The sequence below is a fragment of the Oncorhynchus nerka genome, linkage group LG20 (genome assembly GCF_034236695.1).
Source record: "Oncorhynchus nerka isolate Pitt River linkage group LG20, Oner_Uvic_2.0, whole genome shotgun sequence".
Taxonomy (NCBI): Eukaryota; Metazoa; Chordata; class Actinopteri; order Salmoniformes; family Salmonidae; genus Oncorhynchus; species Oncorhynchus nerka.
Window position 1 is genome coordinate 70,464,787 of NC_088415.1, and position 26,176 is coordinate 70,490,962.

A 26,176-nucleotide genomic window follows, 5' to 3' on the forward strand; every position below is an offset into this window, starting at 1 on the left:
TGCCACAGGAAGTATTAGACTCTAGTCACAAAAGGAAGTGGTTATTTCAGCATTAATACATTTCAGAGCCCTCTACTGTTCTCTCTACCCATCCCCCAATCCCCCATCCCATCCTGCTTTTCCCTCTTATGGCTTTAAAAAAAAACAAAAAAAACTTTTTCTGTTTTAGTTTTTAAGAATGTAGGTACAGTAGTAATAATAAAATAATAATGATACATTAAAAAAATATCCATAATCACAGTAAACTGTTATAATAATATACATTTAAAAAATACAAATAATAATAAATGTATAATAATATAATAAACAAAACTATGACTGAATGTGCCTCCATGAAGAATCCCTTCTCCAATAGGTACCTTCGCCCTCAATAGGACACCCCAAGCACCTTCACCATCCCCATCAGCCCCCCCCACCACAAAACACAATAATGATAATAATAGAAATTAAAATAAAAAATATATGTTTCTAAAATATATGTTTCTAAAATAAATGTTTCTTTATACTCTAATTTTGCTTGTTTTGGCACACACTACTGGTCAACATGAGCTACCAAAATGATTCTGAAGTGTGCCGGGGGGGATTTCGGCAGGCAAGAAAATGGCCTCATCCTCATCAAATACTTTCTGTGGCACACAGAGTCAAATACTTTCTATAGAACAAACTTCACATCAGGATAGGCAACCAAAATGAATAATTAATGTATGTGTGTTATATTAACTCTATTTCTTGAACTGCATTGTTGGTTAAGCCTTTCACAGTAAGGTCTACCTGTTTGTATTCGGTGCATGTGACAAATACAATTTGATTTGAAGCCAGCTGCACCAATGTGTCGGAGGAAACGCTGTCGGCCGAGGTCAGCTTGCAGTTGCCCTGCCCGCCACAAGGAGTCACTAGAGCACGATGAGACAAGGACATCCTGGCCGGCCAAACCCTCCCCTAACCCGGACGATTGGGCCAATTGTGCGCCGTCTCTTGCGTCTTCTGGTCACAGCCGGCGGTGACACAGCCTGGGATCGAACCCGGGGCTGCAGTGGTCACTGTTGAATTTTCAATTTCCAACTTGAGTATTGTTTATGTCCAATGGCCACTGTTATGATGTTACGTTTTATCTATAATTTCTCTTCATATGACAAGGATTGAAAAGGATTTGCCAGTAGATTGCATGATGATGATGCCTTGTCTAGCTTGCTAGTTAGGATTTAGAAAGTATTATGTTGACATGATCAGTCCAATCAAAGCTACGGTAGATGTAACGTGATTTGAAGTCATTTTATCTTTGGCCAATGGCCTTGAGCCTTCTTGGATGGGCACCTCTAATGTAAGTCTATGGAAGAACGAGCTCTACCTGTAGATTTTGCGGTGACATCGTGTCCCCATGAGTGACAGAACACTGAGCCAATCACAGCGCAACTAGAGAACATTACCAACCCCTACAGAAAGCACTGAGCTAGGCTGAAACACCTGCATTTTTTATTTATTTAACTAGGCAAGTCAGTTAAGCAAAACATGTAATATTTGTTTTTTTGCCAGTTTTGCATGTTATTTTGGCATTAATATGTCACACATCAATTTGCAAACAATGTAAAAAATATATATATATATATCATTGTGAACAAATATGGTCTCTGGGCAAGGCAGGAAGCCTAGTGATTAGAGTGTTGGGCCAGTAACCGAAAGGTTGCTAGATCGAATCCCAGAGTTGACAAGGTAAAAATGTGTTGTTTTGCCCCTGAACAAGGCAGTTAATCCACTGTTCCTAGGCTGTCATTGTAAATTAACGTTTGTTCTTAGAGGTGGGGCTCAAAACAGAATGACTCGTCCCCACTGATCTCATATATACCATATTGCTTAATTAACATGCCTAGGATGTAACGGCTGTCGTGGGAAGAAGGTGAGGACCAAAGCACAGTGTGGTAAGTGTTCATCTTATTTAATGAAAAATCTGAACACTGAATAACAAACAACAAAGAAACAACCAAAACAGTTCTGTCTGGTGCAGACACACAAAGACTGAAAATAACCACCCACCAAAACACAATTGAAAACAGGCTACTTAAATATGGTTCTCAATCAGGGACAACGATTGACAGCTGCCTCTGATTGAGAGCCATACCAGGCCAAACACAGAAATAGAAAATCATAGAAAAACTAACATAGACAACCCACCCAACTCACGCCCTGACCATACTAAAACAAAAGACAAAACAAAGGAACTAAGGTCAGAACGTGACATAGGAAGCAACTCCTCTTCAAAAACAACAGCACGGACATACTGTCTCTTCTCAACATTGAACATTCATGTCGATCTTTGAACCCCAACCACTCTAGCAATTTCCATCTTAATCTTCTCAGCTTCAACTTCAACAGTGACCCCAGATATAGTGCCCTACTCCGAAAGTCTAAGTAAGTCCCCTCTTTTCCATTGATTCGAATGAGGTTCAATGCTCGATGCTTTTTATTTTCCAATACACAACAGATCAACACAATTCCACCTCTGGTCACTCTCACAGACTCCACAGGACGCAATTCATTCTTCACCATTTCAGAAATATCGTACATCTTCTTATCCCTAAACCGCACCGTTCCCTGTCTCTGGGAAAAGAGGTAAAAGGAATCCCCCAGAACTGAACACATTCATAATCGCCCCAATTTACATGTCAATTATAATATTTAGCCTACCACATAATCAATTATGTGTCACTTATTTGATTTTAATACATTTCTCTTGTTTTGAATAACTGTTAGGGTCAGAATAAAACCTTTACAAAATAAAACCATCATGACTTTGTTTTAGAATAAGATTCCAGTTCAGTACGACAGATCTGTGTCCAACATTCAAGGGAAATTGTACTGTACTGAGCGACCAGTTGAAAAACATTGTGAATATGGTGGCCCAGAGGGCAGTTATGATGTGCTGCACAAGTTTTGCAATGTTTTGGAACGTTCAGATAGAAATATGCCATGTAGAACAAACATGCCTCTCCAACATGTAGAATAAGGAATCATGTCTGCTCTATTCATGGAATTTCTCATTTCTGGCCCAGGGTCAGACCCATACTGATCAGGCCTCACCCCGCCACACCCACCAAACGGGAGCAAACGTACCAAGGATGTATGCATTACGTCTTGCAACAGAAACCGTTTACCGTTTAAGAACCAAACGTAAGCAAACAGATCAAAACGGGGCGGGACCTACCTAAATTTGTCCAGTAGAAAATATATTTATTTGCTAAATGTTTTGCAACAGAACTGGCGTAATGATATACCCCTGTTGAAGAACGGCAGGAAAAATGTTGTTTGGTTCAAAGTGTCATGCAACGTAGCAAATGTTGATGCAAACTGAGCGCACCCCAGCTTTCATTATAGCCTATTAAACAAATACTTGAACAGTACTTAGCCTATATATTTGGGCAAAAGATTCTAACACATAATGAAACAGGCATATTATTGTTAGTTTCCTGCTTTATGTTATTGAAAGTGCATTTCCGATGCTCCACATCTTATAGGCCTAAGTTTGAATGTTTGCTGAGTAGTGGAGGATATATAGATTATTAATGTGCCACAGAACTGTTGCTTTTGGACAGTATGAAATAGAAAAGAAAACTCAGGAATTCTACTCCAATTTCCACAAGAGCTCCCAATGCACCCCTCAGACAATGACAGCACTGTCCAGCATGGCATAAAAAGGGCTTCAGTCAGTGCTTTGTGCACTCTATGATCCCGAAAGTAAAACATGTTTGTTTTAATTGGAAAGGATGTAAAAGATGCCTAATGTGTATTTCTTTCAGGAAATATTTTATGGTCTAAAAATTACCCATACCCCTGAAATTACAGTACAGACAATGTTTTCATGATTTAGAGGAGAATGAGCTGGAGTCAATGTCATCTGCCTTTACACTGAATCATGAGGCGTAATGGTGGCTATACAAAGGGAGCAGATAGCAGACGGAAGAATAAGGCTGATTAGACTGCAATGAAGCTCAATGTGAAAGCACTCCCAATGACACACAACAAGCTGTTCTCATCTCTCCAAAATAAGTATTTCCCAGCATCTCTGAGTGAGATGATTGTCAGATCACAAATCAACACGGATGTGAACTGTCATTCTGGGGGGGCGGGGTCACTAAAATCTTGATCACTGTATGAGGGCACTGAGGAACATGGTTCACTTTAGTGTGTACTTCTTGACCTTGTAAGAATAAAAGACAGGAAAATATTAGGAGAATATTTACAGTAAATAAAAAGAATAAGGCAAGTTTCTGTCAGATTCTTTTGATTGCATCATTATCGCAAGTGTTCAACATAATTATCAGTGGTCGAAAAAGTACCCAATTGTCATACTTGAGTAAAAGTATAGATACCTTAATAGAAAGTTACTCAAGGAAAAGTGAAAGTCACCCATTAAAATACTACTTGAGTAAAAGTAAAAAAGTATTTGGTTTTAAATATACTTAAGTATTAAAAGTAAATGTAATTGCTAAAATATACTTAAGTATCAAAAGTAAAAGTATAAATCATTTAAATTCCTTATATTAAGCAATGCAGAAAGCACCATTTGCTTGTTTTTTAAATGTGCGGATAGCCAGGGGCACACTCCAACACTCCGACATTATTTACAAAAGAAGCATGTGTTTAGTGAGTCCGCCAGGCCAGAGGCATTATGGGATGACCACGTGTTCTCTTGATAAGTGCTTGAAGTTTACAGTTTTCCTGTCCTGCTAAGCATTCAAAATGTAACGAGTACTTTTGGTTGTCGGGGAAAATTAATGGAGTAAAAAGTACCATATTTTCTTCAGGACTGTAGCGAAGTAAAAGTAGTCAAAAATATAAATTGTAAAGTACAGACCCCCCCCCCCAAAGAAATACTTAAGTACTTTACACCACTGATAATGATTAAAAAAGCTTAGTCCAAATATGTAAGTCAAATTAAGAGCAACTCTCTCCATCTTTCCCCATCTCACTCTCTGATTTCAAGTGTCTCTTTTTTTTATCCACCTCATTACTTGTACTTCTTAACCTTGAACCTTTTGTGCACTTCGCTGCTTAAGGGGAGTTGTTGAAAGGAACTTACATCAGCAGAATGGACTGATTTCTTGTCTCATCTCTTCCTCACCCAGTCCTAGTAGGTTTTTAAAAATGTTTCTTCCCTCTCATCTATCCGTTTCCTCCCCATTAGTTCTCTGGTCCCCAGGCCTGCCACCCACTGCTGGAGAAAGGCATCCTGGCAAAATGGGATGCTGCCATGAAAAGGTGCAATGACATCTCCGCTAAAACATTAAATATTCAAGTCATTCAGGAAATGCTGAATTATAGTAATTCAGATTGAAATAACAGCAGACATTTAAACCCCCAGAATATAGCTGTTTACATTGACCTGTTTTTTTGCTCTTTTTAATTACCAATCAACATTATATATTGTGGGAAATTTTATCAAACCGAGACAACATTTGGGTTATTCCATAGAGACCTTTCTCTGTGCCCTGTATGTGCCCCTAAAGGTAGCATACTATGTTCGTTGCTTGGATTGAACTTTTATACTGCAGAGGGCAGCATTGTTATTGTTAGTTTGCACATCCTCTCTAGACCTCTCTCAAACACTGTCGACTACTACTGCATCTAGCAAAACAATAAAGTGAGCCTCTTATGATTCAAATATTTAAATCATAAATTCAACTTCAATATATGAATTGAAAATGTACTTTGTTGTTCGGTTAAATCCATGCAGATGTGCCTATTTGGAGAAAATATGTATGTGCTGTGACAGTCAGAATTTTATTATAGCCTTTTTATTCAGTATGAATCAGTGGCGGTTGGTGCCATTTAAGATGAGGGAGGATTACTATTTTGTTATGAGTATGGCCTTATTTCTATTTAAGCAATAAGGCCCAAGGGGGTGTGGTACTACATATGGCCAATATACCATGGCTCAAAGCTGTTCTTACGCACGGCACAATCCAGAGTGCCAGGACACAGCCCTTACCCATGGTATATTGGCCATATATCACAAACCCCTGAGGTGACTTATCGCTATTATAAACTGGTTACCAACATGATTAGAGCAGTAAAAATAATAAATGTTTTGTCATATTTAGTTTACTACATAGGTGCACACATGTCGAGAGAAAGACTTGAGGTGACAGACAGTAACTTTTTCAATATCGCCTTGCACACTTATCGCCTGTATCTCAAATCAAATCAAATGTATTTATATAGCCCTTCGTACATCAGCTGATATCTCAAAGTGCTGTACAGAAACCCAGCCTAAAACCCCAAACAGCAAGCAATGCAGGTGTTGAAGCACGTTGGCTAGGAAAAACTCCCTAGGAAGAAACCTAGAGAGGAACCAGGCTATTTAATTATTTATTTATTTTACCTTTATTTAACTAGGCAAGTCAGTTAAGAACAAATTCTTATTTTCAATGACGGCCTAGGAACAGTGGGTTAACTGCCTGTTCAGGGGCAGAACGAGGCGTGGCCAGTCCTCTTCTGGCTGTGCCGGGTGGAGATTATAACAGAACATGGCCAAGATGTTCAAATGTTCATTAATGACCAGCGTGGTCAAATAATAGGTCTGGGACAGGTAGCACGTCCGGTGAACAGGTCAGGATTCCATAGCCGCAGGCAGAACAGTTGAAACTGGAGCAGCAGTACGGCCAGGTGGACTGGGGACAGCAAGGAGTCAACATGCCAGGTAGTCCTGAGGCATGGTCCTAGGGCTAGCGCACACCCAGACAGGAAGATCACATCAGTGACTCAACCCACTCAAGTGACGCACCCCTCCTAGGGATGGCATGAAAGAGCACCAGTAAACCAGTAACTCAGCCCCTGTAATAGGGTTAGAGGCAGAGAATCCCAGTGGAAAGAGGGGAACCGGCCAGGCAGAGACAGCAAGGGCGGTTCGTTGCTCCAGAGCCTTTCCGTTCACCTTCACATTCCTGGGCCAGACTACACTCAATCATATGACCCACTGAAGAGATGAGTCTTCATTCAGTAAAGACTTAAAGGTTGAGATCGAGTTTGCGTCTCTCACATGGGTAGGCAGACCATTCCATAAAAATTGAGCTCTATAGGAGAAAGCCCTGCCTCCAGCTGTTTGCTTAGAAATTCTAGGGACAATTAGGAGGCCTGCGTCGTGTGACCGTAGCGTACGTGTAGGTATGTACGGCAGGACCAAATCAGAGAGATAGGTAGGAGCAAGCCCATGTAATGCTTTGTAGGTTAGCAGTAAAACCTTGAAATCAGCCCTTACCTTGACAGGAAGCCAGTGTGGAGGCTATCACTGGAGTAATATGATCACATTTTTTGGTTTTATTCAGGATTCTAGCAGCCATATTTAGCACTAACTGAAGTTTATTTAGTGCTTTATCTGGGTAGCCGGAAAGTAGAGCATTGCAGTAGTCTAACCTTGAAGTAACAAAAGCATGGATTAATTTTTCTGCATCATTTTTGGACAGAAAGTTTCTGATTTTTGCAATGTTACGTAGATGGAAAAAAGCTGTCATTGAAACAGTCTTGATATGTTCGTCAAAAGAGAGATCAGGGTCCAGAGTAACACCGAGGTCCTTCACAGTTTTATTTGAGATGACTGTACAACCATTAAGATTAATTGTCAGATTCAACAGAAAATCTCTTTGTTTCTTGGGACCTAGAACAAGCATCTCTGTTTTGTCCGAGTTTAAAAGTATAATGTTTGCAGCCATCCACTTCCTTATGTCTGAAACACAGGCTTCTAGCGAGGGCAATTTTGGGGCTTCAGCATGTTTCATTGAAATATACAGCTGTGTGTCATCTGCATAGCAGTGAAAGTTAACATTATGTTTTCGAATGACATCCCCAAGAGGTAAAATATATAGTGAAAACAATAGTGGTCCTAAAACGGAACCTTGAGGAACACCGAAATAAATTTACAGTTGATTTTTCAGAGGACAAGCCATTCACAGAGACAAACTGATATCTTTCCGACAGATAAGATCTAAACCAGGCCAGAACTTGTCCGTGTAGACCAATTTGGGTTTCCAATCTCTCCAAAAGAATGTGGCGATCGATGGTATCAAAAGCAGCACTAAGGTCTAGGAGCACGAGGACATATGCAGAGCCTCGGTCTGATGCCATTAAAAGGTAATTTACCACCTTCACAAGTGTAGTCTCAGTGCTATGATGGGGTCTAAAACCAGACTGAAGCATTTCGTATACATTGTTTGTCTTCAGGAAGGCAGTGAGTTGCTGCGCAACAGCCTTTTCTAAAAAAATTGAGAGGAATGGAAGATTCGATATAGGCCGATAGTTTTTTATATTTTCTGGGTCAAGGTTTGGCTTTTTCAAGAGAGGCTTTATTACTGAAACTTTTAGTGAGTTTGGTACACATCCGGTGGATAGAGAGCCGTTTATTATGTTCAACATAGGAGGGCCAAGCACAGGAAGCAGCTCTTTCAGTAGTTTAGTTGGAATAGGGACCAGTATGCAGCTTGAAGGTTATAGAGGCCATGATAATTTTCATCATTGTGTCAAGAGATATAGTACTAAAACACTTGCGTGTCTCTCTTGATCCTAGGTCCTGGCAGAGTGTTGCAGACTCAGGACAGCTGAGATTTGAAGGAATACGCAGATTTAAAGAGGAGTCCGTAATTTGCTTTTAATAAACATGATCTTTTCCTCAAAGAAGTTCATGAATTTATTACTGCTGAAGTGAAAGCCATCCTCACTTGGGGAATGATGTTTTTTAGTTAGCTTTGCGACAGTATCAAAAATAAATTTCAGATTGTTCTTATTTTCCTCAATTAAGTTGGAAAAATAGGATGATCGAGCAGCAGTAAGGGCTCTTCGATACTGCACGGTACTGTCTTTCCAAGCTAGTCGGAAGACTTCCAGTTTGGTGTGGCGCCATTTCCGTTCCAATTTTCTGGAAACTTGCTTCAGAGCTCGGGTATTTTCTGTATACCAGGGAGGTAGTTTCTTATGAGAAATGATTTGACTTTTTAGGGGTGCAACTGCATCTAGGGTATTGCGCAAGGTTAAATTGAGTTCCTCAGTTAGGTGGTTAACTGATATTTGTCCTCTGACGTCCTTGGGTAGGCAGAGGGAGTCTGGAAGGGCATCAAGGAATCTTTGTGTTGTCTGTGAATTTATAGCACAACTTTGATGCTCCTTGGTTGGGGTCTAAGCAGGTTATTTGTTCCAATTGCAAACGTAATAAAATGGTGGTCCGATAGTCCAGGATTATGAGGAAAAACATTAAGATCCACAACATTTATTCCATGGGACAAAACTAGGTCCAGAGTATGACTGTGACAGTGAGTAGGTCCAGAGACATGTTGGACAAAACCCACTGAGTCGATGATGGCTCTGAAAGCCTTTTGGCTTTCCGTGATTATGCCGTGATTATATTTAGTATAGTTTTATCTAAAAATCATAACGTTTTTACATGTTTTACTATTTTTTTAAATGAAGTTCACTGAGGAGGATGGTCCTCCTCTTCCTCCTCTGAGGAGCCTCCACTGGTATGAAAATAAAAATATTACATCACATTTTCCACAAGGGACTGGATTCAATTTAACATTTGATAAAACTTGTTCATCTGAACAGAGCTAACATTTTGTATGCATCCCTCCAGATAGACCTTACAGTGGTTCGTTCTAAATAAAGGAACTCAAGTTGTGAAATAAAAGTACATAAACTCAGGTCTGTTTGCTAGCTGGGGTCCATGTGTAGGCTGACAATCGTAATAAAAAACAGGTGAGGGCTGGAGCTGGTGATTGGTGCTGGATGTTAGCCGTTCTTTTATGGCTTGGCAGCTGCATGTTGGTCCTGCACCCCCATTTCATCAAGACAAAAATCTACTTTTTTATACTCCAAGATGCTACAGTGGTTTAAGTGTGAAAAAAGAGGTGAAATCAAATCCTTTCTGCAAACAGAAAAAGGTCAGAGATGACGTACGGAGTGAGGGAGTGACTATATTCTTAAGTGGGTAAATTCTATTTGTAGCTTTTCTCGTTGTTTACATTCTACACTCCAAACCCAAGAAACTAAATAAATATGCTTGGACAACCTCTTATGTCACTACAGTGGTATTTTTGTGTCTCTACTGTGCACTGAAAAAGCAACTGGGTGATATATTGTGTATTTTTATATATATTTATATATATTATATATATTTTTTATATCTGTGTAGTGCACAACATCTACAATAACTTTCAACTGCATGTACACATTCACAATGCAGGTCTCCAGTCGTGATGCATGTTGTGCGAGTCAACAGAAGTAACCTGTAAACCAGTAAAACCGCAGAGGGTAAAACCACAAATATTCAAATATATTTGTAGACATATACTGTATACAGTACACAAGTGACCAATTAATGACTACTAGTATAGTAACACTTATTCTGCAGTGTTTTTGTTCCAATATCATATGCTGCATTAGAGGTAATTACAGATGTTAAACTGTCACGACTTCCACCGAAGTCGGTCCCTCTCCTTGTTCGGGCGGCGTTCGGCGGTCCTTCTAGCCATCGCCAATCCACTTTTCATTTTCCATTTGTTTTGTCTTTTTTTTTACACACCTGGTTTCAATTCCCCAATTACATATTCATTATTTAACCCTCTGTTTTCCCCATGGTTTTTGTGCGTGTTTGTTTTATGTATTTCGGTCCTTTCGTGTGGGCTTGGCATTACTACATATATTTGGTCATTTTGAGTAAAGTTAAGTTTTATTACTCATCTCTGCTGTCCTGCGCCTGACTCCTCTGCACAAGCTACACCCAGACCTTTTACATAAACACAGGACATACATTCAGTTCAGTAAAGAAAACAGATTTAATGAGATTCATAAATATATATATTTTTAAAGAGTCCCATCATTTATTTGTACTCTGCTCCAGTCAGTGACAGAAGGGCACCAATAAAGTGTGCCAAGACATCAGACTAACTATTTTGAGAGTTACAGAACATTTTTATAGGGTTCTTTAGGGACAAACAGTAGGAGCATGAAAAGACTCCATAAAGAGTTGACTGGTCCATAAAGAGTTGACTGGTTTACTATTGGAGTGTGAGGTTGTGGGGAAATACAGTTGCCACACTGGCAGTGGAAGTCTCTGTGTGGGATATCAACAAATAGGGCAAGTAAGAGAGAGGCTTGCCAAAATCACAACTGGGTGGGTGTGTGTGGATGGAAAGTGATGAGGTTAGAGCAGGATGTTTGATCCACTGTGTAGAGCTGCATGAGAAACAGATTTGACTGTTATATTATCATGTTTTAAATAAAAACGTGTGTTTTTAATAGGACATTGAGAATGTTATGTGTCATGTTCTGAAGTGCAGGATTAGGGCCACTTCTGAATTGAGTTGCGAATTGCTCTTTAGTTCCAATAAAACATTTGAATTTGAATTGAACACTCCGCAGGAAGCAGAATTGGAAATGATTTACTGTAATTCTTAAAAACTCATGTTAAGGGAATTGCGTGAGATGTTTCCTATCTATTGCATGTGAAAGTGAAATTAAATTGCCACTGTTATAAATAACGCATTATCATTATAAAGCCAGCAGTACAAAGATGATTATGCTCCTCAAACTAAACACAGCTGGAAACTACAGTTATGTTAAAGTAATGATTAACTCTCTCAGGGAGTAAAGGAACGAGGCACTAACTGACAAGTCTTTTTCTGGAGTTACTGATTGTTGGCCCATAAACAGCACATCATATATGTCCACCCAGAAGTCAACCTCAGGAACAAGCTATAAAGCATGAGAATGATTGTGCAAGTTATATTTAGAAACCACTCACCTCTATACACCGGCTAATGTTTCTCTAGTGGTGAGCTGCCTTGAAATGTCAAACATACTTCAAAAACCTTATAATTACTGACTATATTTTACATAGCTGTACTGTACAATAAATCAACATCGAGTTGTCTGACTATAACTAGTAACATAAATTGTCATTAGAGGCTCAGGAGTTACAAAAATAAATGTTATATTTATTCATTTCCTGTGAACAGCGTCCAGTACGGATCAATGGGAATTATTCTATAAAGATTACACAGATCACCATTCACTGAAGGCAGATTAGTCATACTGTACTAGTGTGTCAAATTTAAGAGGGTTATACTATAACAGCATTCATCTGGTGGAACTGATTTCTACATATTTTTGCTCATTATTTTATTCAGTAGCAGGTATAATATTAGCTGTAGCTACAAATCTCATTTCACAAACCAGCACCTCTGAGATGACAATGTATTGATTCTTGTGTGGGTCTGTAAGAGTGCGGTCTTTTCATGTTGTGTAACACTCCTGTAGAAGTGAACAGTTGGCGTCTTTGCCAGTAGACTCCTCTGCAACACTGCCTTGTGAATTCTGACAGCGTTCTGATGCATGCCTTTTCTCTCTGGAGAGCAGTGCAGAACTCAACGAGGCCATCAGCAGCTTGTTCTATATCAGACCTGGTCCTCTTCCTGGAAATTTCCTTTCAGTCCAGCCCTACTGGTCACTCAGCAGAATATATATTTTTTTACCTTTATTTAACTAGGCAAGTCAGTTAAGAACAAATTCTTATTTACACCGAATGGTGGTGATAGTGGGGATTGTGTGTTATAATGTGTCACCACTACACTACAGTGTATACAGTTTATTAACCATGGCTATGCACTAACCAAGGAGGCTAGCGTGAAATGTATATTTCGAAATAAATACTTTTATGGATAAAGGTCAATCTGTCTGTCATGTTAGATTCCCCTGTCTCTGTTCCATATTTAAGTTTGTCTGTACCACTTAGAGCTATAATATTCAACTATCTCTTTGTATGTTGACTGACAATAGGTTAGTCAGCAGCATTCGCTGACCAGCATTAGTTAAAATGCGTTATCCAAAGCAAATTCCTTTCAGACTAAACTATTGAGAAAAATATACTGAATTTGAACTTGTTTCTAAATCTCAACCACTTACATAAAGCATCCCACAGAGGGTATGTTTACATTAGGGTAAGTAAGGGTGACTGACAGAGACCTTTCAGCTGGGATTGACCACATCTGTGGCAGGCATGGGGGAAATGCATCCCAGGAAGTGAGATTGAGATCAACACACACAAAGTTACTCTTTGTCTGCTCTCCCTAGCACACAGCCAGTGGGACCAAGTAGTTTAACATAAGGGCTTGCTCAGCTTTCATTCTTTACTGCTCCTGCCTGGAAAAGATTTCTGCAAATATTGTTTTTGAAATATTGAATGAGTGCCTGAATTCTGTGGATAGACGAACATGTGTAGGGTTGCAAAATTCCAGGAACTTTCAATAAATTCCCTGGTTTGAGGATTCTGTATTTCCTGCTTATTCCCGGGAATCCTCCAACCTGGATTTCCGGAAAACATGGGAATTTGACATTTTGCAACCTTAAACATGTGTAACAGTTGTATAATGTATATACTTATACCGTGGTATTGTTGAATACTCCTTTCTGATTTACTTGAAGGGCATTCTAGAGCATAGAAATACAAAAAAGATTTACTCCTGAATATCCTGAAGATTAGTAATGCCTTTACAAACAAATGTTGATCCAGGACAGTAAGAAAGTACCCTCTTGGCCATCCATCACAGAATAGCAGTATTTTCCAGAACATTGACAGTGATAGGACAAAGCTTTTCTAACAACGTCACGTAGCGCTTTATACACTACTGTATTATGAACAGCAGCAATCAATGGAGAACTGATATTTATGGTTTTCTTGAAAGAGATAATGGCGATACTGAATGTTCAGCAAAAAGACATGAAGCAATCACATTTATTTATAAAGCCCTTCTTGAATGAATGAATGAATGAATGCTCTGTCTTTTCAGAATTGACCATTGATTTATTCATAAATGTAAATAAATAATGCATATTTCGGCTGTCTCACCCTTTTCGGTTCAGGCTATGACATTTTCTGACACACTCCTGGCCAGCCAGGCTTGAACTGTAAAAATCTATGAATAAAGATTATACTATATATTTTGCATCATGAAAAATACAACAGCCATTAAAACGTAATAGTTAAAAAAAATATGCATATAAAATCAAATAAAAACAATACATTTTAAATATCATAGAATGAAAACATTTACTATGCATGCTCATTACTGTATATATTTTTCTGTTCTGATACAAATCTTTTTTTAATCTTTTTTTTTTTTTTACATTCAACTTATTTACAACATATTATATACATCAAATAAACAAGCTTAAAGATACACTGTTTAAATGTATATCTTTTATAGGTTGTGCAGCTTGGCAAGAGAAGGAAACCACAAGTAATGTGATTACTGGCCGTGAAATGACAAGTGCTCGTGTCCTTGCAATGTGAATTCAAATGACTGCAAATACTCTGAATGCTTTGCCACCTGAGGGATTCTGTAGGCTGGGGGGAGAATGAACACTGGTGTTAGTTTGGATTCAGCTAAGAACAGTTTACACCGTCAAGCCAAGGTATATGACACTGATACTAGTCTACATCTACATACTGTATCAGCAAAGGGAAGGAGTTTTTTCTGATCACAATAGCTGACCAGGAAAAACTCCTGGTTCCTAGCCATTATACATCCAAAAGCATTTGGAACAAAGTTTAAAAAAAACACAATTGACCTGTATTTCCCTTATCCAAATCCCTTACCTTTCTGAAGAGATTCCATTCTGATAGCTACCGCTGTACTGTCTCCTCTTGTCCACGGGTTGCACATCCAGGTAGCCTCCTGAGTCATTCTGAATTACACCAGCATGGATGGCCGCTCGACATATACTGGATTTCTATTAAAAAAAACAAGGTAGATTAGGATAGCACAAACGTCAGTTCTACGGAGAGAAATATAATCTGTATAGAAGGCCATTGTCAGACAGACTTACATCCGAATAATATTGTGTTCCAATGACTCTGGCACGGGTCTCATGCAGACAATTGCGGGGGCAATACAACCTGGTGAAGGAAAATTGCCACGTTCAGTAGTCAATCAATCAAATGTATTTATAAAGCTGATGTCACAAAGTGCTGTAAGGAAACCCAGCCTAAAACCCCAAACAGCAAGCAATGCAGGTGTAGTCTATACCTATCCAATCAACTTTACAGAAGAAGAGTATCACGTTTGGTTTATTAGAGTGAACTCTTTCTTTACCTTGGACAGTGCCGTGCAGGTCTTTTGTAGGGACAGAACCGTGCAACAGTGGTCTCACACGGTACTGCCTTTACTGAGAAGCAAAGATGCCACAATGTCATTTGAAAAATACATGCATTGAGACAAAGGTGAAACAAGATCAGACATACCTGGTACAGAGAATACTTTGAAAGCATTTGCACTCCTGTTCATCCTGTAAATTTGAATAATTTGGTGTGAAAATGTGACTTGCTGCTTTATTATAAACAAACATAATAGAGTGAAGTTGCATCCCAAATGGCATCAAATTCCCTATGGGCCCTGGTCATAAGTAGTGCACTACATACAGAATTGAGTGCCATTTGAGACAAAGCTGTGTCAAATTAACTCACCCAATAGACTGAATTCCATTTTTGTATGACTTTGTGAAATGTGATTTTCTTCCTTGTCTTGTAACATCCAGCCAGCCTCCATCGTTGTCTATTACTCCAGCATGTAAACCAGCTCCACAAACACTTGATTGCTGAAAAATGAAACATGTTTCACTACTCTTTATATGCTATGAAAGGGACATGGCATTTCCCAGGAAGTAGCCTTGTAGTTTTTGAACTTTTGTAGGCTTTTTGAATGGTCATCAATGGGCAAAAATGCAGCCCAATGGTCTTCAGCGCAACAAAAAAAAAGAATAAAAAGGCATCTGGCAGAAGTAAATTCATCTACAAACACAAATATAATTTCATCTATATCTTAAATTACTGTGTTTTCACAACATCTATGAGCCCGTTCTAAAGATTAGGGGACAGGACCCAGACGTAGTACAAAGTCAATTGCATAGCTCATGTAACCTTTATTTAACTAGGCAAGTCCGTGAAGAACAACTTCTTATTTACAATGATGGCCTACCCCAGCCAAACCTGGATGACACTGGGCCAATTGTACGCCGCCCTATGGGACTCCCAGTCACGGCCGGATTTGATACAGCCTGGATTTGTACCAGGGACTGTAGTGACACCTCTTACACTGAGATGCAGTGCCTTAGACCGCTGCGCCATTTAGGAGCCCTAAAGAGGGAAGGTTTTGGCTTTCCCTAATTAGATAATAAAAATACATCAATAAAATGACTGAAGTTGTACCGTTATTTTATATATAGTATCCCACAACTCATGCGGTTGGAATACATTTTTAAAAGTAATAGATAGTGTTTTCTGTTCATACCATATCATAATACGCAGCCCCTATGACTTTTCCTGGGCTGGACAAGCATCCAGGAGGACACTCGTACCTGTAGGAAGAAATAACATTTCAAACTCAGTTTTGACCCATTCACAGAAATGAGTAAGAATGGTTAAGTGTAGGGTAACTTTGGTAATTAAAAATGTATACCATGGCAAGCTATATTAACTTCGGTAATTTATACTAGAAAAAAATGTATTCATAAAGTACATTTTTTATATCTGTATCCATATTGTCCATGAGTTTCTACTTGATAGGCCATATGGTTCAAGATAGAATACCCTAATTAATGAAACAAATATCAAATCAACAATGGCATTATTTTCAATTAACTCTGCAAATCAAATGTTATTTGCCACATGCTTCGTAAACAACAGGTGTAGACCAACAGTGAAATGCTTACTTCCTTTTTCAAAAATGCACAGTTAAAGAAAACATTTAATGTTAATTTCTTAGTGATGTGGACACTGAGGAACTTGAAGCTCTTGACCTGCTCTATTACAGCCCCATCAATGTGGACGGGGGTGTGCTCGCACCTCCATTTCCTATATTCCACGATCAGCTCCTTTGTCTTGCTGATGTTGAGGGATTGGTTGTTGTTCTGGCACCACACTGTCAGGTCTTTGACCTCCTGCCTATAGGCTGCCTCATTGTTGTCGGTGAACAGTCTTACCACTGTTGCTTCGTCAGAAAATGTAATGATGGTGTTGGAGTCATGCACCGCCACGCAGTTGTGTGTGAACAGGGAGTAAAAGAGGAGACTAAGCACACACCCCTGAGGGGCCCCCGTGTTGATGGTCAGCGTAGCAGATGTGTTGTTGCCTATGCTTGCCCCCTCAGGCGGCCCGTCAGGAAGTTCATTATCCAGTTGCAGAGGGAGGTGTTCAGTCCCAGGGTCCTGAGGTCAGTGATTATCTTGGAGGGGACTACAGTGTTGAATGCTGAGCTGTAGTCAATGAACAGCATTCTCACAAATGTATTGCTTTTGTCCAGGTGGGTGTGGGCAGTGTGGAGTGCAATAGAGATTGTGTCATCTAGGACTCCCAACTATTAACTTTGCCACCAGTTTGGCAACAAAACATTGATGACTCTCCCTTGCCCTCTATTTGGCAAATCTGACCATAATTATATCCTCCTGATTCCTGCTTACAAGCAAAAACTAAAGTAGGAAGCACCATGAAGCAGATGCTAAGCTACAGGACTGTTTGTGAAGGCACGGACTGGAATATGTTCCGGGATTCTTCCGGAGGAGTATACCACATGAGTCACTGTGCATCAACGACGCCGTCCCCACAGTGACTGTGTGTACATACCCCAACCAGAAGCCATGGATTATAGGCTAAATCCGCACTGAGCTAAAGGGTAAAGCTGCCGCTTTCAAGGAGCGGAACTATAACCCTGAAGCTTAAAAGAAATCCCGCTATGCCCTCCGATGAACCATAAAACAGGCAAAGCATCAATACAGGACTAAGATCGAATTGTTCTAAAATGGCTCCGACGCTCGTCAGATGTGGCAGGGCTTGCAAACTATTACAGACTACAAAGGGAAGCACAGCCGAGAACTGCAAAGTGACACGAGCCTACCAGACGAGCTAAATAACTAGGCTCGCGTCGAAGCAAGTAACAGTGAAACATACATGAGAGCATGCTCTGACCAACTGGCAATGTCTTCACGGACATTTTCAAACACTCCCTGTCTGAGTCTGTAATACCAACATGGTGTTTCAAGCAGACCACCATAGTCCCTCTGCCCAGGAGCACTAAGGTAACCTGCCTAAATGACTACCGGCCCATAGCACTCACGTCTGTAGCCATGAAGTGCTTTGAAAGGCTGGTCATGGCTCACATCAACACCATTATCCCAGAAACCATAGACTCACTCCAATTTGGATACCGCCCCAACAGATCCACAGATGATGCAATCTCTATTGCACTCCACACCTGGACAAAAGGAACACCTATGTGAGAATGCTATTCATTGACTACAGCTCAGCGTTCAACACCATAGTGCCCTCAAAGGTCATCACTAAGCTAAGGACCCTGGGACTAAACACCACCCTCTGCAGCTGGATCCTGGACTTCCTGATGGGCCGCCCCCAGGTGGTAAGGGTAGGTAACAACACATCCGCCACGCTGATCCTCAACATGAGGGCCACTCAGGGGTGCGTGCTCAGTCCCCTCCTGCACTCCCTGTTCACTCATGACTGCACGGCCAGGCACGACTCAAACACCATCATTAAGTTTGCCGATGACAACAGTGGTAGGCCTGATCACAGACAATGATGAGTCAGCCTATAGGGAGGTGGTCAGAGACCTGACCATGTGGTGCAAGGACAACAACCTCCCCCTCAACGTGATCAAGACAAAGGAGTTGATTGTGGACTACAGGAAAAGGAGGACAGAGCACACCCCCATTCTCATCGATGGGGCTGTAGTGGAACAGATTGAGAGTTTCAAGGTCCTTGGCGTCCACATCACCAAGAAACAAACATGGTCCAAGCACACCAAGACAGTCGTGAAGAGGGCACGCCAAAACCAATTCCCCCTCAGGAGACTGAAAAGATTTGGCATGGTTCCTCAAAAGGTTCTACAGCTGCACCATCGAGAGCATCCTGACGGGTTGCATCACTGCCTGGTATGGAAACTGCTCGGCCTCTGACCACAAGGCACCACAGAGGGTAATGCATACGGCCCAGTACGTCACCGGGGCAAAGATTCCTGCCACCCAGGACCTCTATACCAGGCGGTGTCAGAGGCAGGGCCCTAAAATTTCTCAAAGACTTCAGTCACCCTAGTCATATACTGTTCTCTCTGCTACCTCACGGAAAGTGGTACCGGAGCACCGAGTCTAGGTCCAATAGGCTTCTATACAGCTTCTACCCCCCAAGCCATACGACTCCTGAATATCTCATCAAATGGTTACCCAGACTATCTGCATTGCCCCCCCCCCCCCATTTCTACGTTGCTGCTACTCTCTGTTATCATCTATGCATAGTCAGTCACTTTAATAACTCTACCTACATGTACATATTACCTCAATACCGGTACCCCGCATATTGACTCTGTACTGGTACCCCATGTATATAGCCTAGCTATTGTTATTTTACTGCTGCTCTTTAATTATTTGTTACTTTTATCTCTTACTTTTTTGGGGGGTATTTTCTTTAAAAAGGTTACATTTAATTTTTACAAAAAACAGCATTGTTGGTTAAGGGCTTGGAAGTAAGCGTTTCACTGTGAGGTCTACACATGTTGTATTCGGCGCATGTGACAAATAACATTTGATTTGTAAACCTAGGTAAGTGACAACATCCACTTTAGGAACAACTTAGGCCTACCTATTACAAGTGGTTTCTTTACAACGATCACGCAGCTTTGTCTCACAGTCCATCTGTTGACCTTTGAAAATAAGAAAAACAATTTCACTTAGACCTTCTGGCAGTGGTACAAAATATAGACTTTTATCTTACTGTATAATGACATTGTGTATTAGAAACAGTGTCAAATTTGTGATAAATTCTTACACATTTGCACTGTGCTGACCACCTCATTCCTCTCCATGTTGTCATTGGGTGATGGTATTGGGGGTTGCGGTCTCGACCTTGGCTCTTGGGCCCTCGGCTCTGGCTCAATGTAGTTTGTCTCCTCTAGTTCAGGGGCAGGACGTCGATCTACTCCGTTCTCTGAAAAAGAACAGGTGTCACATCACATGTAATATAGTCTGCAAAACAAAATGTATAAAAGCAACCAATTTGTTATGGCACAACTTTTTTCTGAAAGCAGCCGACCTGTATAGCAGAGATTATCCCTACAGCCTCCACCGTAGCTGGGCGGACAGGCAGAGCACGGGCTGCCATGTTTGTATGGGGCATGCCCCCACCAGTTTCCCCTGCACACAAATGACATCATAAAACACACTGAACCTTTTGACCCAATCCTTCCCAGTTCCCATACACTACATAACATACAGCAGTTGAAAATAAGAATCTGAACTTAATTATTTTCTTGGGGGGGGGGGGGGGACATAAGAACAATTAAAAAACCTTTCAAACTTACGGGGTGAGTAGTTGCAAACCAAGTACACAGCTTTAGTCCAAATCATGCCCCACACATTCATGTTGTAGCATATATTAATAGCACATCCAATATGGCTGCTTGTTGCCCAAACCATCTGCAAAGACAACAAAGTAGCTACCTTCAGTTAGTAGTCCTCTCAGACTTCTCTGACCTTAAATAAGGTTTTATGATATTGTTATAGCAAACTCTTACCTGTGTGTAGTGAGTGCAGACAGGACCAGAGCATCTGAAGGGGCAGTCTGGGTTACACTCCTGTGGATAGGGATAGCTGTAGTCTCTCACTTCATCATACCAGGCCTGGACGTGAAATGTTGGTGGTCGGTCTCTGAGGAAAGTAGAAACTAAACTATTTAAATAACTAGGGTTTCCCAAACTCGGTCCCGGGGCCTCCCAGGGTTGCATGTTTAGTTTTTTTTGCCCTAGTACTACACAGCGGATTCAAATAATCAAAACTTGATGATGAGTTGATTATTTTAAAATCAGCTGTGTAGTGCTAGGGCAAAAAAACTAAATATGCACCCATGGGAGGCCCTGGGACCGATTTTGGGAAACCCTAAACTAGACACAACCCACAGCATTAAACAGTATCAGTACTCACTGTACAGTCTAATCACACATTGGTTGCCTCATGAGTTTATAGGACCCCGCAACATGTTAGGAAAAGGGCATACAGTATAACTGTATAATGACATAATGCATATAATCAATCTGATACTATACAGACCTTCCCCAGTGGGCACCCAGGTTTTGTCCAATCTGAGTTAGCATGTGTTGGGGTCCATGCTCCCACAGGCAGGTGTGAGCCCAGTGCTCGGCACTCCTCTCCAGATCTGTATCCCAAACCTTTGAAATGCCAGTCAGTGTTATTCTGATAAGATAAAGACATATCTGCAGGCACATCAGATTGGTGCTAGTGCTACTGATACACTTAAGACAGCTTGTATTAGTATTACTCTTGAAAGACAAAACTCTTGATAAACAAAAATTGTAAATACAAATTCTAACATTCTTCACAGAAAGTGTTTCGGGGGCCCTGATGGCATTTTTAGTATTACTGGTCTCTTTGCCTCAACTCTCCACTGGGCACAGACGTCAATTCAATGTCTATTCTACGTTGGTTCCACATCATTTCATTGAAATGACGTGGAAACAACGTTGATTCAATCAGTGTGTGCCCAGTGGGTCTGCACTAAAGTGCAACAACCTACATGATCGAGATCTTATAAACGGGTCAAGTGAAGTTAAAAACTATCATCTAGTTGTGCACCACTTGTTTCTTACAAAGAACTACATAGATATGACTTGAGGAATTCTAACGTTTCAGCCAAGTTGTAGTAAAATTGTCCATTAGAAGAATAGGTGTAGTGTGCTGCTGTTCTGCTGTTTAACTGCATTAACACCCATCAAGGTTAATTGAAAAATGTGCCAGTCAGCTGCCCTGTACAGTCCTAATGTCTTCCATGTGTAGAACATTACATTAGTGATATCTGCATTCTGCACTGCTTAGGGTTAAAGCAACGGGCTTGAGGCCAATGGACATGCTTGACTGCAATGGACATGCTTGACTGCAATGGACATACCATAGGACTGCAATACAATATATGCCATTTAGCAGAAACATTTATCTAAAGCGACTGACAGTCATGCGTGCATATATTTTACATATGGGTGGTCCTGGGAATCGAACTGACCACCCTGGCAGCGCAAACGCCATGCCCGAACAACTGAGCCACAGTGTATCCACACAGGAAACAAATCTCCATTTATGCATGGGAAATCGTCCAAATTAACCACCATACTTCAAAGGATGATGCTCAACTGTTACACGTTTGAATCAACACAGATCCAGCTTTGTTGCCAAATGAAATGCAAAGAAAGACACTAATATTTGAAGATGTGAGTTGAAATGGTTGAGGCAGAGTGCACGATAACAGCGGAGGTGAGAGCTGGCCGCTTACCAAGGCAGGGGGCAGAGCTTGAGGTTTGGCAGGGCCAGTAACACACTGGCTTTATTGCTTGGCTGTCGGTCAGGCTTGTTTTTAGGTTTTGATCTATTTGAGCACTCTGTGCTCCCATAACTTGGTGTGAAACCTCTGAGTTGGCCCTGACTTTGCAGATGTGCTCTGCTGAACCCCATGGATGGTTGAATTGGTTTGAAAATGTTCCAGATTCTCAAGCCTAGATGTCTTGAGTCGTTGAGCAAGTATCATTAGCTAAGATGAAGTATCAGTGCAGAATAGCTAACTAACACTTGCTTCAATCTGTAGTACTGTACAATCTCCTACGTTCTCTAGTATGGGCAAGTCATATTCCAATTGCCTTCAGTTCATCTTAGGATGACCTAAATATAACAGAAATGTGTGATGCAGACACAGCAGGTCCTGGTTTAGCTTACCATATACTCCATATTTGAAGCTTGAGGATAAACTTGACCTCTCAGGTTGTTGTGCAAATCAAGTATGAGGTGCATATCACCCTCAGTGATGGCTCTCTTCCCTCGCTGTTTGGACACCCACCACTCATCATCTTTGTTCATATACTTCTCCAGTAACAACTCCAGGTGAGTAGAGTTAGGGATCACCATAGAAAGTACTGTTTGCACAAAGAATAGCAGCCCAAACCCTCGTAGCCAGTCCTGAGTTCCACACTTCATGATGACTGATCAGCCTCTCAAGCCTCCAATACAAAAATCTGTATTCTGTTGGCTAAACAAGAGACAAAATAAAATACAAGCATTCAGAGATCTGTAATCCATTGTATACTATTTGTTATTGATTAATACATTCACTTGAATGTGAGTACTGATGATTTATCACATCTTTGGCACATGGATATCATACACTAGAACTAGAACTGATACTGTACATATATATATATATTTGGTGTATTTTAAGTGCATGATAGTAGGTCAATTGAACTGTTTGCACAATTTCTCACAAGGAAAACATGTACGTTTTTGCCAAGCACATGCAATATTTCATGACCATGCATATTGCATGTGAAATTCTCTCACAGGCTGACAAGGCAAGTCTCATCTGATCCTGTTATAGTCTAGTAAACCCGACCCACCGTAGTAGCGTTGATACATTGTTGGAGGCAACAAGTCTGCCTAGACAGGCTATTCCTGTTGTAATACAAAACAGAATTTTCGTTATCCCAATGACGAATATAACATTTACAAATGATTTACCTTTTACCGAACACTGTTGTTTAATCTGGTCAACTATCCTCAGGAAACAATGTCCAACTCCAAAAGTTTTATTGTAGCCGAATGAAAGCTACTCTTCATACATAATACGATTTATGACATCTCTCATAACAGGAGCCACAACTTTCGTACGGGTAAAGTATCATACATCCAACCAAAAGTCGAGGGAGTTACCTGTATTATATCTCAAATACGAGCGCTCCCTGCATTTATATGCCAAATTTGGATTTTGCAATAAATTACGCGGCAGACCACGCCTCCTCCAGAGCGTTCGCAGGTTGAACTATTTAAAGACTGGTTCTGATTCCAGCCATCCCACTCAAAGTGACTGCAAGGTCAACTTTGGACAATGACAGCCCACTCATATGTAAATTCAGTATTTCTTTAGAATAGTATTTATGTATTTTATGTTTTCTTTTAAGATGTGATTTTTTTCTCTCAATTATAACATTTACTGTGAGTTTAATTCAGTCTTTTTCGCTGAATGATTATTAGGGTTAGCATTATTAGCATTAGCATTATTGTATTGTTCAAGCAGATTTCCAACCGCCCCAAAATCACTGGCTATGTTATTGCAAGCCTCAATAGCTTTGTGCCTGCATCCATGACACTAAGAAAAGTGTTGCACTGTCCTTGTTCTCCTCCTGTAGGCCTACTCCCTGCCATTTTATGGAGCATGACCCCACTGAGCTCTGCAGATCAAATCAACTGAGTTCAAAATCATCAAAACTGATAAGGCTTTGTACACTTCAGTCAGTATCAACCCAAGTTCCAGACACAAGTTATTTTTCTCGGGTGGGTATAATGAGCATTTTCACAGGAGAAAGCTGGCATCCTCTATGGAGAGGACACACTTTGCTCCCTGCTTTATAAGTGCATTCCTGAGGATCAGATTCTCAGAACCTTAGGTCATGCTGACTTCAACCCTGCATTCCTACTAAGACTTCTAGAGGAATCAACCCACATCACCGAGAAATGTAAACTCAGCTGGAAGAAATGAAGCCAGTGCCCACCTAACAGAGGTAACAAGTTGCTGTACAGTGCCATGGTTGCTTCCAGGTGACTGCATTGATGGGGACACTTGTACAAGCAAAGACATTTTGGGTGCCTGAGTACCTCTGCCAATTTCAAGTTGCCTACTAGGGGAAATGAAATCGCATTGATAGTCCTCTTCAGTGATTTATAGTAGAAAGGCAGACACTCCCATGCTAGAGGTCGATTAGGTTCTAGCACTGCAAGACTCCAAGTCAGTGTGGAACCGAACAGGTCCAAGAGATAATTGGCTTATGGCTGGGCCTAAACAAATGATCTGTAATGAGGTTGACCAGGGACATACTTTTTCATCATATTTAGCAGTGTACAAAACATTTCAGCAGGTAGTCGACATTGTGTCAAAGTAACTTTATCCTATGTTGTTTCCCCTAGTATTCCTTTCATTCCGTGTCTTTATAGGACTTACTTATTTGCAAAATGTATATTATAACCAGTCTTCAAATCGGGACATAGTTGAATATTCACAAAGGAATATTCCACTGCAGGCTGAGTTTACTTTGTCAGGCTCGCCCTCTGGTGTTTTCTTTCCTCACTACAACTGCTGCTAAAATCTCTGCTCATGCATTTGGACTTCCCAATCACTTTCTCTAGCAAGAAATCAAGTTCACGATTCTTATATACTCAGTTACAGTATATACCAGTCTGTATTCTGTAACATTTGTAAAAGGCAATAGCAATTATATGGACACAAAACTAAATGGAATTCAATGGTGTAAAAATATGTTGCATCCTGTATCTAAAGTACATGTTATCAATGTTCTGGACAACTTTCAGACATACACTGTAATTTCAAAGTTTGGGGTCACTTAGAAATGTCCTTGTTTTTGAAAGAAGAAAAAAAAGAAGAAGAATTCTCTGTTAAAATAACATCAAATTGATCAGAAATACAGTGTAGACATTGCTAATGTTGTAAATGACTATTGTAGCTGGAAACGTAAGGGTTTTTATTGAATATCTACATAGGCATACAGAGGCCCATTATCAGCAACCATCACTCCTGTGTTCCAATGGCACGTTGTGCTAGCTAATCCAAGTTGATAATTTTAAAAGGTTAATTGATCATTAGAAAACCCTTTTGCAATTATGTTAGCACAGCTGAAAGCTGTTGTGCTGATTAAAGAAGCAATACATCTGTCCTTCTTTAGACTAGTTGTGTATCTGGAGCATCAGCATTTGTGGGTTCGATTACAGGCTCAAAATGGTCAGAAACGAACTTTGTTCTGAAACTCGTCAGTCTATTCTTGTTCTGAGAAATTAAGGCTATTCCATGAGAGAAATTTCCAAGAAACTGAAGATCTCATACAACGCTGTGTACTACTCCCTTCACAGAACCGTGCAAACTGGCTTCAACCAGAATAGAAAGAGGAGTGGGAGGCCCCAGTGCACAACTGAGCAAGAGCCAAAAAGTTATTATTATATATATATATATATATATATTAATGTATGACAAATAAAAACAGAAATACCTTATTTGGGCTCTCAAGTGGTGCAGCGG

The 26,176-nt window shown here is 40.4% G+C and overlaps 1 protein-coding gene across 1 annotated transcript; it reads right to left on the bottom strand.

The window, feature by feature from the left end:
* Positions 1-13,819: 13,819 nt before the first annotated feature.
* LOC115101781 (cysteine-rich secretory protein LCCL domain-containing 1-like) lies at positions 13,820-23,830 on the bottom strand. The gene is made up of 15 exons (XM_065005723.1): positions 23,611-23,830; positions 22,816-23,125; positions 21,145-21,263; positions 20,613-20,745; positions 20,396-20,514; positions 20,132-20,232; positions 19,868-20,026; positions 19,682-19,742; positions 16,326-16,392; positions 15,503-15,633; positions 15,281-15,324; positions 15,132-15,204; positions 14,866-14,935; positions 14,636-14,769; positions 13,820-14,383 (listed from the first exon to the last, which is right to left on the bottom strand). Exons 2-15 carry the CDS (start codon positions 23,071-23,073, stop codon positions 14,332-14,334), a joined length of 1,521 nt encoding a protein of 506 aa, XP_064861795.1. The 5' UTR covers positions 23,074-23,125; positions 23,611-23,830; the 3' UTR covers positions 13,820-14,331.
* Between the last annotated feature and the right edge of the window lie 2,346 nt (positions 23,831-26,176).

Coding starts and splice junctions, on each gene's coding strand:
- LOC115101781 (XM_065005723.1), bottom strand. CDS start 23,073: ATGAAGTGTGGAACTCAGGACTGGCTACGAGGGTTTGGGCTGCTATTC. Junction 21,264..22,815: donor CTTCAAATATGGAGTATATG/GTAAGCTAAACC, acceptor GGCATTTCAAAG/GTTTGGGATACAGATCTGGA. Junction 16,393..19,681: donor AAAGAAACCACTTGTAATAG/GTAGGCCTAAGT, acceptor TTCTTCCTACAG/GTACGAGTGTCCTCCTGGAT.